Source organism: Ambystoma mexicanum, chromosome 6q, assembly GCF_040938575.1.
Source record: "Ambystoma mexicanum isolate Mex_15411 chromosome 6q, UKY_AmexF1_1, whole genome shotgun sequence".
In the NCBI taxonomy this organism is placed as follows: domain Eukaryota; kingdom Metazoa; phylum Chordata; class Amphibia; order Caudata; family Ambystomatidae; genus Ambystoma; species Ambystoma mexicanum.
In genome coordinates, this window is record NC_090937.1 from 1195530316 (window position 1) to 1195544456 (window position 14141).

A 14141-nucleotide genomic window follows, 5' to 3' on the forward strand; every position below is an offset into this window, starting at 1 on the left:
TACACAAATAATGAACACAGACACCAGGGAAAGGGGTGTGCGCTCAGCTCCCCTTCCCACTCCTCTCTAGCTACATCTTTTTTGCTAGCATGCTCCTGCCCCTTCCCTATCCTATAGCCTGCACTGTCCTCTCCCCCTCCGGGAATAGTTTACCATGACCTTCTTCTCTCACTGCACCTTTTCTCTAGCTCCCCTTATACCTTTGTGCTTCCCTTCTTCTGCAGCTCACTCTGTCTTCTCTCCAATTCACTCGACACTGACACAAGATCATCCCTTCCAGGTTACTGGACTCTGCCATCTTCTTCAATGATGTCCTGGTGGCTTTTCTGACAGCATTTAACACCTGGGTTCTTCTAATCTTGGAGCTCCATCTTGCCTTAGGCCTAAACTTGTTTGTGATTCTGCGCGTGGCTCTGCTCTCAGGAGATCTTCACTGCTCCTTGTCCTCTCTGCTGGTGGACCACTTCCCTGATATCCCCCTTATGGAATTCTCTTTGCTCAAATGCTAGTTCTCCCTCGGTCTGTCTTCAACTATCCAGTCCCTCATTTGGTCACTAATAAGAAACTAACTTCAGCAACGTGTGCACCCAACCATCACCAAAACATGATAAAGTCTCGGCCATTCTGGCTGCATACAGATTTCTGCAGGAGATTATGTGCCTAATTCTCAGAGCGTTTCCCTATGGGATTGCACCATTATAAAATGTGTCTGTGAATCAGGCCCTATGTGTCATACATGGCCATTGAGGATAATCCCAAAGCATGGGAGAAATGTACAACCACATGGGTGAACAGGACCACCCAAGTCTCTGAAATATAGTTTAGATTTAGTGATTCCCACCAGTCCTCAACAAGTGCACAATATGAAGGGGATTGTGGCATCCTTCAAATAAAACTGTACAAGGATGCTCTGCTCTTGACAGTCTTATCACACTGTGTGATTAAAGTTGCATGCAGTATACTATTCAGAGGTTATATTGTTCAGTTGCAGAAGGCTGCACCTTTAAGTGTCATGACTCAAATGTCACATGACGTATTCTGCATATTATGCGTTTCCTTTTGTTGAACAGTTCTGGTTTCAGGCAGTTGTTCCTGTCTTCTGTGATGAGGCAGCACCTGAAAGTTGCACAGGGAGGCCGTTAACCCTTCACGTGCCCGCGGGAGCACATGCGGTATGCAGTGCAGCGCTCGGGCTTTCCTTGTCCCCGTTGAAAGCCGCTGTGATGTAGATTCTCGCTTGGAAACGTGCAATGCCGTCGTCTCAAGTTTCTACTCTCACCCTCGCCGCTAGAAAACGCAGGTAAGTGGAAAGAGTTATACCTGCGACAAGGCTCTGTCTGAGCGCATGCAAAAGGGCTGTTTGAGTTCTGTTTCCTTGTGATAAGAAACGCTGCTGCGTGGACTTTGCACTTTTGTGCTTGGCTTGTGATCTCGAGAGCTGCAGCAGGCAGGCAGCGATGGCCAGGTGAGCGAGTGACTGATAGTCTGAGGAATTCAGACATGTTTATGCAGAGGACCCCAGGTGGGCGTGAGACTTCAATGGCTCTTGGAAACGGTGGTTACCTCGGGGTGCACATCTGAATGCAGCGGCGGCGGCACCACTGGTAGGAATCTTTCTGAGGCACGGCGGCTATCGCAGGGTTTTGTTCCGGGGCGGTTAGCTTGGTATTAGATGTACTTATTTGTTTACTGAAGGTGACGCAGTTTAAATTACCCTTCTCAGGAGAGAAAAAAAAAAACACTGCTAAGTAGATAATACATCCGTAATGCTGCATTCTGTATGTGTTTATACTAACCACACGGCAAACACCGCATCACCAACTAAAGACATTTATTTTCAGACTCACAAGGTCTTCTATAAAGTGTGTGCCTTTGCTTCTCAATTGTTGCACGACAGCTTTGATCGGGAGTGGCATGTGCCATGCCTAGTATGTGCTTAAGAAAAGTCCCACAGTCAAACTAAATCTAGTTTACACAGAATGAGCTCTCCGACATGTCACATTGCAAATATAACATAACAGTGAGACTGTGGAGTGTCATGAACTCCGCTCAAGGTTTCATTATCGCCGAATCATGGCTGGCAGCCAGTTGGTAGTTGTCGGTTGGCTGCCCACACATTGTATCACACCAGCCTCCCACCTCAGTTATTCTCCAACTGCCTGGAAGCCCCTCCTGTGCATTCCTTACCGGCAACACCCAGGAATGGAGAGGCACTGTATTCCCAGCTCTCTTATGACCTAGAGGGAGCATTGCTGGTCATCGATATCCCTGGCATTGCCCACACATCTTAATACAAGGAACACAATACCTGCTAAACCTATATGAAGTATCTAAAAGGTGTTGTTTTCATGTTGTGTTATTATTGTGGGTTCAACCTCCGCATGAATTCTTGGATCAATTAATTAGAAAACGGCCCGGCCTCTTTCTTCCTCGGCTCACACGGTGTCCCGTGTCAGGATTGTGAGCATCATAGAACCGTCCTTTCATGTCCTTTGGATGGGACCTGTGCCGCTGATTTTTTTAAAGCAAAAGCAAAACCATTCACGGCAGATTGGGAATAAGTAAACATGGCTGAATGAATGAGTTTCCTGTGAGGCACTTTGGAAGAATTGTCCCAGGGCAGGACCCGGAAGCAAAAGTAGATCTGGGAATTGATCAAGTGTCAAGTGTCAGAGACTGAGCAAGTGCAGCACTTGAGCCCAAGCCATTAACATCGATTTACTACCAAAGAGCGGCAGCCAGCAAGCCCACACATCTCCACTGTGGTTTACGGACATTCTTGCCTTAATATATATACACATTTTTTGCTCAGATTTATTTGAACATCAATTTTTATAACCCGTTTTTACAAGAATACCTATAATCAAAAAAAGGCATTTTGCGTACTTTTGAACTAACTCATTTCATGTTTTTGCAAATGCTACATTTTCTCATTTCACGGAGAGAACACACCACTTTCCACCCACCCTCACCCAGGAAAACTGGACCTCTGCAGAAGACAATGCTTTCATGTCACCTTCATGACATTATGCCAGTTTCAATCACAGACGTGGAGCAGATACATGTGTATTTCATATGAGGAAAAGTCCCGGGTATACTGTGTCATTGCAGTGAAATCCCTGGTGAGATAATGGCCACCATAATCATTCAGAATACCTAACCAACAACATCAAGTCCTTCCAGCAGAATAGGTACAATAATTTGCCAGGACGCTGCTATCATAGGCAAGAATACATGCTGGCAACTTTGTACATCTGCTTCTGCTCAACAACACCGTCTCAATATCATCCCGGCAGTACTATAAGCGTGGAATGCAATTGCACAACCCTACATTCCTCCCTGCACACTTCCGTCTCAGCGTCTGCTCTAATGTTCTGTAATATAAAAGAAGCAAAATGTGCCTTAGACCTTTAGAAGACATATGCTGTATTTATATAACACTTCCACGCTGCTTAAAGTCTTAGATTATAGACAGAGTTGTTAAAATGGTTTGTGCGTTGATCACAAACCATTTTTACAACAAAGCAAAATTCTCAGTTCTTGACACAGTTTTCTACTATCACTCAATAATCCTTAATGCACAGTCTGATTTGCAGCATGATCATTCTTCAATCATCTGTGCCAACCCCCTAACTCTGAAATACTCAATATAATTATTGTTGGAATCTTCGCTCAGTAATCCAGGATGCAGTTTGGCCAGTGATGAACATCAGATAATTAGGTGCTTGCTTCCTGTCTGTGTAACTGATTTGTGGTTTCTTCAGAGAGGCATGATAAATCCCCCGCACATTGCTGTCTTCAAGGTCTGAATCGATTGGCACACTGTGCTAAGTGGAGAAGGGGTAAGCTGTTCCTTCTTTTGTAATGAGAGAAGGAACTCGTCTTTGTTGGCAAGGTGGAAGTAGACCCCGAGACAATGTTGCAAATTGGCTAGAGAGGGACAAATGTGGGTCATCACACTCCAGGTTCTTCACCTTTTCCTTGATGGTAATGGATGTTGGAAAGCTTTAAGGAATGTGTTATATTAAAAAACATCTTAGTCCTCCTGGCATTCAGATGCAACCAGATGTCATGCACCCATTATCCTACTGCCGCTGGACATGGGAAAGGATGTTAAACTAGACAGAGGTGCCTTTCAATGCAAATTGAATTATTCATCAAATGCATAGGAGTAGCATTTCTGGCTAAATCGATAAGATGGGTGAGAAGTATCAAATAAAGTTTAAATTGCATAGGAGAATGGAATGGGCAAGCCTTAAAGTACTTGACCTCTTTCCTTGTTTTGTAAAAAGATGAAAATCTTACTTCATAACTGCTATTGATTCTCCCTGTTGGACCCTGAGCCCTTGGCCCCATGGGCCTTGCCTATCATTTCATCTCAAAACTCAGGACATCCTGTCCACCCTCTCGTCCTCTCCTGATCCTCCGCGTCTCTCTCTGCTACCTCAGCCCCCCCTGCAGCTGCTTCTCCTCACTCCTTCTCATTTTTTCTTTGGTTCTCCCCTGACAAGATTTCCAGACAAGTCCGATCTATGTAAGTCTCATCAAAACAGGTTCTTTCCTGTTCGTCCAAAACCATCAATGACCACATTGACACCCTTGCTCCTGCTCTGGCCGACTTCTGCAACCACTCCTTCACCTCTGGAGCCTTCCCCTACCCTCTGAAGCACTCTCTTGTGCACCCTCTTCTCAAGAAACCCACAGCCGCCCCCTCTTGCCTGGCTAACTATCGCCCGATCTCTATCACTCCATTCCTGAGCAACCTCTGGACAAGCTGGCCATCTCCCAGCTTAATCTTCACACCGCCTCTGTTGATTGTCTCCTTGACCATAAGTTAGCTTCAGAGCTGCCAGAAGCACGGAAACTGCTCTCCTGAACATCCACGAAGACCTAATCTCCAACCTGGATTCTAATATCCCATCTGTCCTCATCCGACTCGATCTTTCTCCTGTTATCAGTCTGCTCTCTAATTCACCCCTAATTCTCTCTTTCTCAGTCTCCAAACACCCACATTACACCCCTCCTTGAATCAGATGTCATCCCTTCAGGTTCTCTCCACATAGGAAGGTTTCTCTAAAGAAAATGCATGTGTTGGTGATCAAAATTGTTTGCTGGAGATTGGTTGTCTCTTATGAGATGTGTGTGTGTGACTCATTTTCACAGGTCTTCTTTGCTCTGTGGACCAAGCTGCTAAACGACTGGTCCAACATCTAGCTTTGGTAGAACTGACACCAAGAAGAGCCACCACAGCATCTCTCTCCACTGGCATTATGACAGCTCTCACCCTGATAGAGGAGAGCTTCACTACCGTTTAATTTATGGGGCTTAGCACCATGAGTCCTCTACAAAATGGCATGCTAATCCTTCAAAATTGACAGATTTTTCTGAATCATACAGTACATAATTTCCTAAAGGGCAGAGGAATTTGGGTTGTATGTGTGACAGACCCCTGCCCTGTGCCTGTGGCATAATGAGGGTAGCCATAGGATCCTCTTCCTAGCACACCAGAGGCCTGCATCACACTGTCAGCGGTGGCACAGGGCACCCTTGGGTACCTCAACACCCACCTTAAGAGTCAACCTAGGGACTTTATCTCACCTCACAAGTTGTTTGGGAAAATGGCTACCTCACCATAACAATCAGGGCTTATTTGCCTTTGTGTCCCTGGTAGAAATAAATCACTGTTTGAAAAGGTGTGACTGCACATTTTGCAAGACAAGACATGACAGGGCAGTGGACCTCAATGCAGTGCCATGTCCTATGCAGGATGTTAATATGATATGATATGGCATTTATAACAAACCTATACACAAGTGCTCCATATGAGCCAGGAATCCTAGTGAACATTAGAATAGTGTACACAAAAGATCACAGATGGGGCCCCATGCATTAGGCAACAGAGATACACATCCATTAGCCATGGAATTGGACCGGACCTGGCCTTAAGAAACGCAGTGAAATACTGAATGGCTATGTGCAGGAAGTTCCTCTTTAGGCACATCCATAATTGGGAAACAAGAACTATATCTTTCTGAGACTTCTACTGAGACAAATGTTTTTGTATCATGGAAAAGGGTTCATTACATGTTGGGCAATTGAACAAATATTGATGGCAATTATTCATCCACAACTGGGAGAGGAGCTATTGCTGCTTCCTGTAATAAATCAATACATACAGTCCTATTAGAACATGCTTATGTCTGATTTATTCTGTAGTTCGTGCATGAATAATCTTCCCCTGAATCCCTTTTATTGTTCAGATTCCAGGGGAATATCAGACTGACCTGATCCCTCCTTAGTAAACGCAGTGACCATTTCCCTCAAAGGCAACCCTTAGAGCACAGGTCTCCACCGTTTTGGGGGCAATGGACAGCATTTGCCTATCAAAAGTATTGGTGAGCAACATCTATAGTGCAAAACTAGTCCAGAGAAATCTACATTGGCTTTTATCTTAATTTCAGATTAAGTTGGTGTTATCGAGGAATGTGTGGGCAAATACGGGGCAGAAATGGCATGTTTAAGGCACATGAGGCCAGTAAAAGTATTCATGTTATGTCGGGCCTTTAAATACGCTAGGAGGATTTGGGGTTTGGGCCAAACTGAAAATGTTAAGTGGCAAATGGTGTCACAATTTGGAGCACTGATAGCGTTTTTTTTTACCCTTGATATTAGAAATAATGTATTGGATTTCTAACAGAATATTATTAACAGCGTGCTCTTGGATTGGATTTCAATCAGAAGTCATGCAAATTGTTACATCTTGGAACATTGGGCATGCATTCACTTATTTGGCCATTACTCAAATGTCAGATGGGCAAATGGTGAGATCGTGATTCTTTTTTCATCAAAACACTACAGTTACCATGGAACATTTTTGAAACATATTGTCTGAGTTGGGAGCAGGGAGAAGCCCAGATGGTTACTGAAGTTGAGAAACTTCTCATGATTTCCTGCAGCTACACGCTGTGCAGTGGCAGTGGAGCGCTGCAAAGTTGGTTTGGCCAAGTTAGTATGTGTTCACTGATGGCTGATTTTACTGCTGATTACAAAAGCAGTAGCATGCACTTCACTAGGCTTTTCAGCCCAGGCTTGTTTCTGGTCCTCAGGTTCTATTTATCTTTTATTTTTTTTGAATTTTTAAAGCGCTCACACAGCCCACGGGCATCAAGGTGATGTTACAGGAATTTTTGTTTTTTAGTTGCTTAATTGTTTTTTGTCTTAGTTGCGTATTTATAACGCGCTTAAATGCCCAGAGGTTTCTAAGCGCGCACCCGGGGATCGAACCTGTGTTGCTTCGTGTCGTCTTGCTTCTAAGGTGAGCACATTGCCGCTGAGCTATCCTCCCGGGACAAACTATTCATTTCCACCCTCACTATTTACTGCACACCCGCACAGCGCAAGCAGTGTGGGGGCTGCTGGAGATGACGGTGCTTCTGATTTCAATAGAAATAGTGTTGTGTTGTTTCTGGGCCTGCCAAAGTTGCTCAATGTGCAGTGCAAAGCCATGGCAACACAAAATGTTAAACACCAATAACACATTGTCTATGTTCCAGTCCATCACACACTCCAATGAACAAGGAGAATGTCAACCAGCCTGCTGACAGGGAATATTCAACAGCGTGTAACTGTATGAATGATTCAGTGCCCCAATAATTCATGTCAAGGCAGGTTGATGTTCTAGCTTATGGAGAAAAAGAGACCGAGGCAAAAGTGCCTTCGGTGTGGGCCGCACACCCTTGATTCCCACTAAGGGTTAATCGATTTCTTTTGTGATCGTTATTCAGTTAATAAAATCCAACTTCAATCGTAATTCACAGATGTGTATATTTTTTAATTTTTCAATTGCTGTGTTTATAAAGCTCATAAAAAATTGTGCTTAATTGGTTAAACTTCACCAAAAAAGCTAATTATCTCAATTGAGGCAAAACAGAAAACCCATCTGGCTAATGCATTTCGGATTGTATCCTTCGTCAGAGCCAGGTTAGTACTACACACATAATAATGCATTATATGTAGATTTAGAAGGTTTACAATGTTTAAATTAATAATTGTTCCATACATCATGTGTAACAACCAGATATTCAAGAATTAATAACCAAAACAATCATAATAAACAAAACAATCATGATAAACAAACAGGGCGCCCACAAGGACAAACAAATATTTAACAAAAAAGTGAGATGGGAGAGAGGAGAAAAAACAAACAAGTAAGCATACATGATTGTAGACAGTAAAAATACAATATTTGCACAGATAATGATATTGCTCTATAATTCAAACAATTAATGGGACTAATCAACTGCGTACTAAAATTGCCGATTAAGCCTTTTTGGTGACTATGGTGCTTAGAGGTAAAGTTAGGCGGCGTGTGCTTATTGTGCCAGAGTGTTGATTGTCGTGCTATATTGTGTGAGAATACCTGTGGCTAGTTGAACATTTCACTAACCTGTGTATCAGTATGCAACCCACGCGTGCTGTCCGCGTGTGGTGTTTCTCTATGAAGCACTGCCTAGTGTGGGGAGAACAAATGTGTTATCTCCTCCGAGTAATTAGCTGCTATTGATCTATACGCGATCTTACTTCGCGTCGCTTTGTGCAAAGGTATGGCTTACCTGGAGCACTCTGAGCTACGTCTTGCTCGATCAACTCCGAACAGCGTCTGAGACTCGCGGTTCGTGTCGTTGCCCTGGGCAACGTTATGTAAACAAAATGGCCGCTTGTGTATAACCAAGTCGGCCATATTGGTAGAGGCAATACTGGGACATAAGTGGCATAGAGTGTGAAATATAAATGGCAAATGTAAGGGATGTGAATGTTAGGATATTAATTGCACATGTAAGAATATTAAAGCTTCATGATATCTGTGTATTTAAGTTGTACCTCTAGCACATGTATGTTCTGATAGTATCGTCGTGTACCTCATGGCTAATTGGCTAATTGGCCATTAATGTAAGGTCATATAGCGTAAAGATATACTGTCTAGTATACATCAACAAAGGAAAATACAAACTAATAAATAATAAATGTTTACAACAAATGGTTATAGCAGAAAGCAACAGTGTTTTCAAATCGAGTAGTGATTTATACTTATTGCATGAGCATGAGACAATTTAGCATGTTCATTATTGATATTGCACGGTGAACAAATAGTGACATCATTACAAAAAGCAGTTGAGATCAAATTCCTCGTTGAGCCCTCGTGGTGCCAAGGAATCGAGACGATCTATCCAATAGGCTTCTCTTTGTTGCCTTCTTTTTTTCAAATCAGCATATATGCTTGTCATTTCCAGGGTTTCCAAAATTTGGAACTTGACTTGAGAGATATTATGTTGCTTTGCATTAAAGTGTCTTGCTACGGCTGAATTGATGTTCTTATTGCGTATACATGATTTATGTTCATTCATCCGAATTCTCAGTTTACGCCCTGTTTCACCTACATAGTAAAGTCCACATGGGCAACGTATGCAGTAAATGCAGTTCTCGGTATTGCAGGTGCCATAGCTTTTTATCATGATCTTTTCTCCCGTGTATGGATGGGGAACCACTCCTCCTTTAATAATGTTATTGCAATTACTGCAATTTAAACATGGAAATGTTCCCGTCTTTTTTGGTTTGATCCTTTTGGTTCTGGTATCTCTTGTGTTAACTAGATAATCCCTAAGGTTGCTGGATCTTTGATAAGCAAACGTTGGGGTCTCTAAGAAGAGATTCTTAGTTCTTTCGTCATTTTTAAGTATTGTCCAATGTTTATTTATACATCTTTTGATCTGCATACTTTGGGATGATGTTCTAGCTTAACCACACTCTCCAGTCTCACCCAACTTTGCCATTGTTGCCTCATCACCTAGCACTTCCTCCTTCTTGGTCTGCCCACAATTGTTCCGAGCAACTGGCAAGCAACATTTTGAGGATCACTGCCTTTGTCAAGATAGCATGGGGAAACAGGACTCACAAAATGTGAAAGTGAATCTAGGTCAACTGTAAGACAGATGGATAAAAAGTGTTAGTTATGCCTGATTCACAACCAACAGACACTGAAGTCTGCTACAGTGTTGGTCTCACCAGCCCAAGATGCATACTCTTAGGCAACAAACAATAGTGTGTTCCTTCCCACACTGCAAAACATTTCTCGTTACATATCACCTCTTTCTCCACACATCCCACTAAGATCTTACATTTCAAACTTCTCATACGCCTTTTATGCCGAGAACATATGGTTGTGTGTTAAAAAACAGGAGATCGTTGTTTGCATATTTTAATAGGTTTTTGTAAATACTTCCTAAATAATATCTTTTTGTGGGTGGGTTCTTTGTTTCAATGTGCACACCATGTGACAAAAACACTGGTTCACGATACCTCGCTTGGACTTATGAGTTTGATGTGCACAATGTGTACTATTTACTGATGCAAAGTAAGACCGAATGTGCAAAATGTGTCAAGTAGTACTTCCATAGAAAAACATGTGAGGTCATTTAGTGAATTGCGTGCATACCCATTTGCGAAGGCCGCACAACCTTTGCCGGTACACATTGCTGTTGTTGCAGACATAAGTTGCACCTGTGCCTGGGAAGTATGTTGGTCAAAGAATGGTGACATTCCTGTGGTTGTTTCTTATCTCTAGCGCACAATGTGCATTATGCATTTGGTATGCATGCATTGTTCACCAAGTCTTTCTAACAATGTGTAGTTTACCAGCATATATTTTTTATCAGATTGACAAAAATAGAGGATCACATAAAGAGGTATGATTTAGAGAAGCAGATCATCCCCTTTACATATCACAGTCACTCAAGATATGTTCAGGGTGGTATACATTAGACTATTATCCTTGCGCAAGTTGAATCAGCGTCTACTATAGCTCACTCTGACGACACATTTTCCATAATGTGTCTCATGTGTGCTTAGAACAGTTACGATTCTGATGCCAGCCTGATTTCAGACGATGCTCATTTACAATTCTTTGCCTATTGCACCTTCCTTGAAGCTTTTATAATCGCTCAAGAGAAAACGACATGTCTGTTATGCTTGATTCAAGTCTTGCATTTTACAACAGACGAGTAGCCAAATAGTCAGTGACAATGTCAGAGAATCACTGAATATATCAGTGACAACTAGAGCACAACTCGGTCCTGGGATCCCCCCTAATCTTCTAAGCCCACAGTTCCTCAATGAACACAGTGTCAGGCAATTCAAACAAACATTAATTTTCAAACTATGTAAATTGAACAAAAGAATCCGCCTCTGTGTTCACTTTCTTGCAAACGGACCTCTCCCTGACATGCTCCTCCTTTCCCCCATGTAGTGGAAAAGTGAGGACTAAGAAATGGCGATTTCCGCCTTTACCCTTTACTTTCCACCACGTGGTGGGTAACATGCAGCAGCCAAGCAGTCGAAAAAAGAAAATGCTGGTAAACACATTAACCATTGTTTGACATTCGCATGAACTGGAAAATGACCCCCCTGATGTTTAGATACAGTTGTTCCTTGTTTATTTTATGTATTTTAGTGCTACATTGCACATTGATCTGGTTAGTCATAGATAGACCTTAGTATGAAGTTCTATAAACTCGAATTTAGTTACAAGTGAAATGCCCGTATTTGTATCTGCAAAAACGTGTCTTGCTAATAAACATAATCAAAAGATGTATTGTGTGTCTGCCAGAAAAAAGGAAAAAACAACATTTTGCACATTTGACATGACAATCAATTTCCATCATCAATATTTCTTACGGAATACACTCAATCAGATTTGATATTCATAACATGAGAAGTGCTACATAATATCCCTTTGTGCTATTTACTGTCCGATTTACAGTCCTAATTCATTTGAGCCGAATAAGGAATTTCCTATTATCATATCTCATCAGATTTTCTGTCACACTTGCTTTGCCTATCAATATTAAAACCATTGTTTTTTTGGATATAGTATTTTTGTTAATGATTTCATGTGTTTGTTGTTGTTGGTGATAGATGTTTTATTAAGCATTATCATTTTAGTGAGTTCTGAGAAGAATGGGCAAACCGGTTCTGGCAAATTCCAAACCAACTGAATTTTGCGTGGTTCGAATCCTATGAACCATATAAACGTTTCTGAGATTTGTTCCACAATGTAAAATATACCTTGAGAGCCTGTGAGGGAGGTCCTTTAACATGCTCCACTGCCCAAATGGTACCTGGCAGACATGCATGGTATTGGGGCAAGTTAAACATATGTTCTATTTCCAGCACAAAGAAATAGAAAAGGTCAAAGCCATTTTTAAGTTCTGGGGGCTGGGATTGGGAGACTATTGGTAGCTTTGTGGGGCAGGCTTACCCCCCAAAATACGACTGATGAAGTTTTGTGATTCAGTGGGCCTCTGGATCCATGATCCATAAAAGGTTGTGAGTCATTATATAGTAGTCCGCTCATCCATATTTCCAAACAACTAGATAGAAATGGAAATTCTTTAAAGGATTGAGTTAGTGGATGATTAATATGAGAGGAGTGGCTGATATGGAGCTAAGAAAGGACCGTGATTGGTCTGATGACATTGGGTGAAGAGCAGGCTCATAGACCTCTAAGAGCTTTCTTGGTTATACAGTTGAGAAGAAGGGATTGGGAGAAGTGTAAGGCTGGATAATGTTGGGTTGAATTGGTAGGTGACAGCTTGGTGTTTGATGGTCGTGTATGCAGTTGCACTGTGAAAGTTTCTAGGAAGGTGTAAGATATACCTGTAGATAAATCATGTTTTCACTAAGTGGACATTGCAGATATAATGCCCCCTGACAGTCAATCGCACTACACAATTCTGGGGACAAGACATAGATTGTTTTAGGAACCAATATTTTGTTTTATTAAAGTAAAATCAATGCAAATGTGGTCCCTAAGTTTTCTGTGGGGGAGGTAGCCACAATATTACACAATCACAGGCAGATTGTCTGCAAAAACGAAAATAACCTGCTTGCTCACTATTACTTGCATATTTACTTTACTTTACTTTATTACATTTGTAATGTGCACAATGAACCCGTAGGCATGATGGCGCGGACACAAACAAACAAACATATATACATAAAAGTTACATACTGTGGGTAGAAAAAAATACCACAATGGAGAGCGAATAGAATGATGTAACTGTGACATCCGTTTCTCCATCACACAGCCTATCTGACATTTATCATTAACACCATGATTATATTAAGAGGTGCACTAATCAGATATCTAACCAAGTACTATACCATTTAGAGGATCAGATTGCAATGTGGGGCCCCTTTGGGCAAGTATTTACAACATATAAGAAAGGAAGGTAGGGTGCTAGCCCCCCAACCCACGACAATACAATCACTGATGGGTTGCGAGCACCAGTCGCTCATTTGCATCATTTTACATGACCAAATCTATATTTGTTTAATTCAGAATAGGCATTCTAGTTCTAATTCTGCCACTTGTCAGCCACTATATCAAAACTCTCTTTAATTGGCTAGATTATACATAAAGTCGCATAACAAACCATTACACAACTAAATAAATAACAGAAGACAGGCGCGAGGGACACGCAACAACGTGTGTGGGCTTACCATGTGGTAAGGGTCACAAACCTACCAATTGGTGCATTTGTTTCATTGATCATAATCCGCGGTGGGTACTAATTGCATTTAGGGAGTTACCATATCCATGTTATACTATATGTGGCACAAAGCCATCATAGACCATCAAGTGTTCCTAGGAAAGTCCCAGCCAGTGCACCCCTCCTGGTCCCTTCCTCCGTTTTTCAAAAAAGCAGGTATGCCGCAGGTGAAGCAACATGCCACATCAATATAATTGTTGATATTTATTCAGAAACCTATGAATATTAATACCTTTAAGAACTTTTAAAAATAATAGGAAATTTGAATGTAAAGTCATATGAAAGAGGATTTGCTCAGCCTGCAAACATACTTCTTGGCTTGTTTGTATCCGTTACGGTATGGTAAAGGGACATATGTGTCTGTGGTTTAATATGTCAAACTTCAGGATATTATGTACTTTAAATACGACAGCTATATTCCCAGGAAGTTCATCATCTGATTATTAGCCAGCATTCACTGGCAAAGGGCCTCCACTGTTTGAACATTCATGAGGTAGATAGAACACCTTACTAAGTGACTTGCCAACAGGGTCA

At 41.8% G+C, this 14141-nt stretch overlaps 1 protein-coding gene across 3 annotated transcripts in view; it reads left to right on the forward strand.

The window, feature by feature from the left end:
- Positions 1-1065: 1065 nt before the first annotated feature.
- ARAP2 (ArfGAP with RhoGAP domain, ankyrin repeat and PH domain 2) overlaps positions 1066-14141 on the forward strand; it is a 1740202-nt gene continuing 1727126 nt past the window's right edge. Inside the window, exon 1 of one of the 3 annotated variants that reach the window (XM_069631830.1) lies at positions 1066-1300. Coding sequence is in view for 1 of the 3 variants with exons in the window: in XM_069631832.1 (XP_069487933.1) it covers positions 1251-1300 (50 nt within the window). In the remaining 2 variants the exon portion in view is untranslated. Of the gene's footprint in view, positions 1301-1491; positions 1605-14141 lie in introns of those variants that run through there. The other 2 variants (XM_069631832.1, XM_069631831.1) reach the window with 2 other exon arrangements.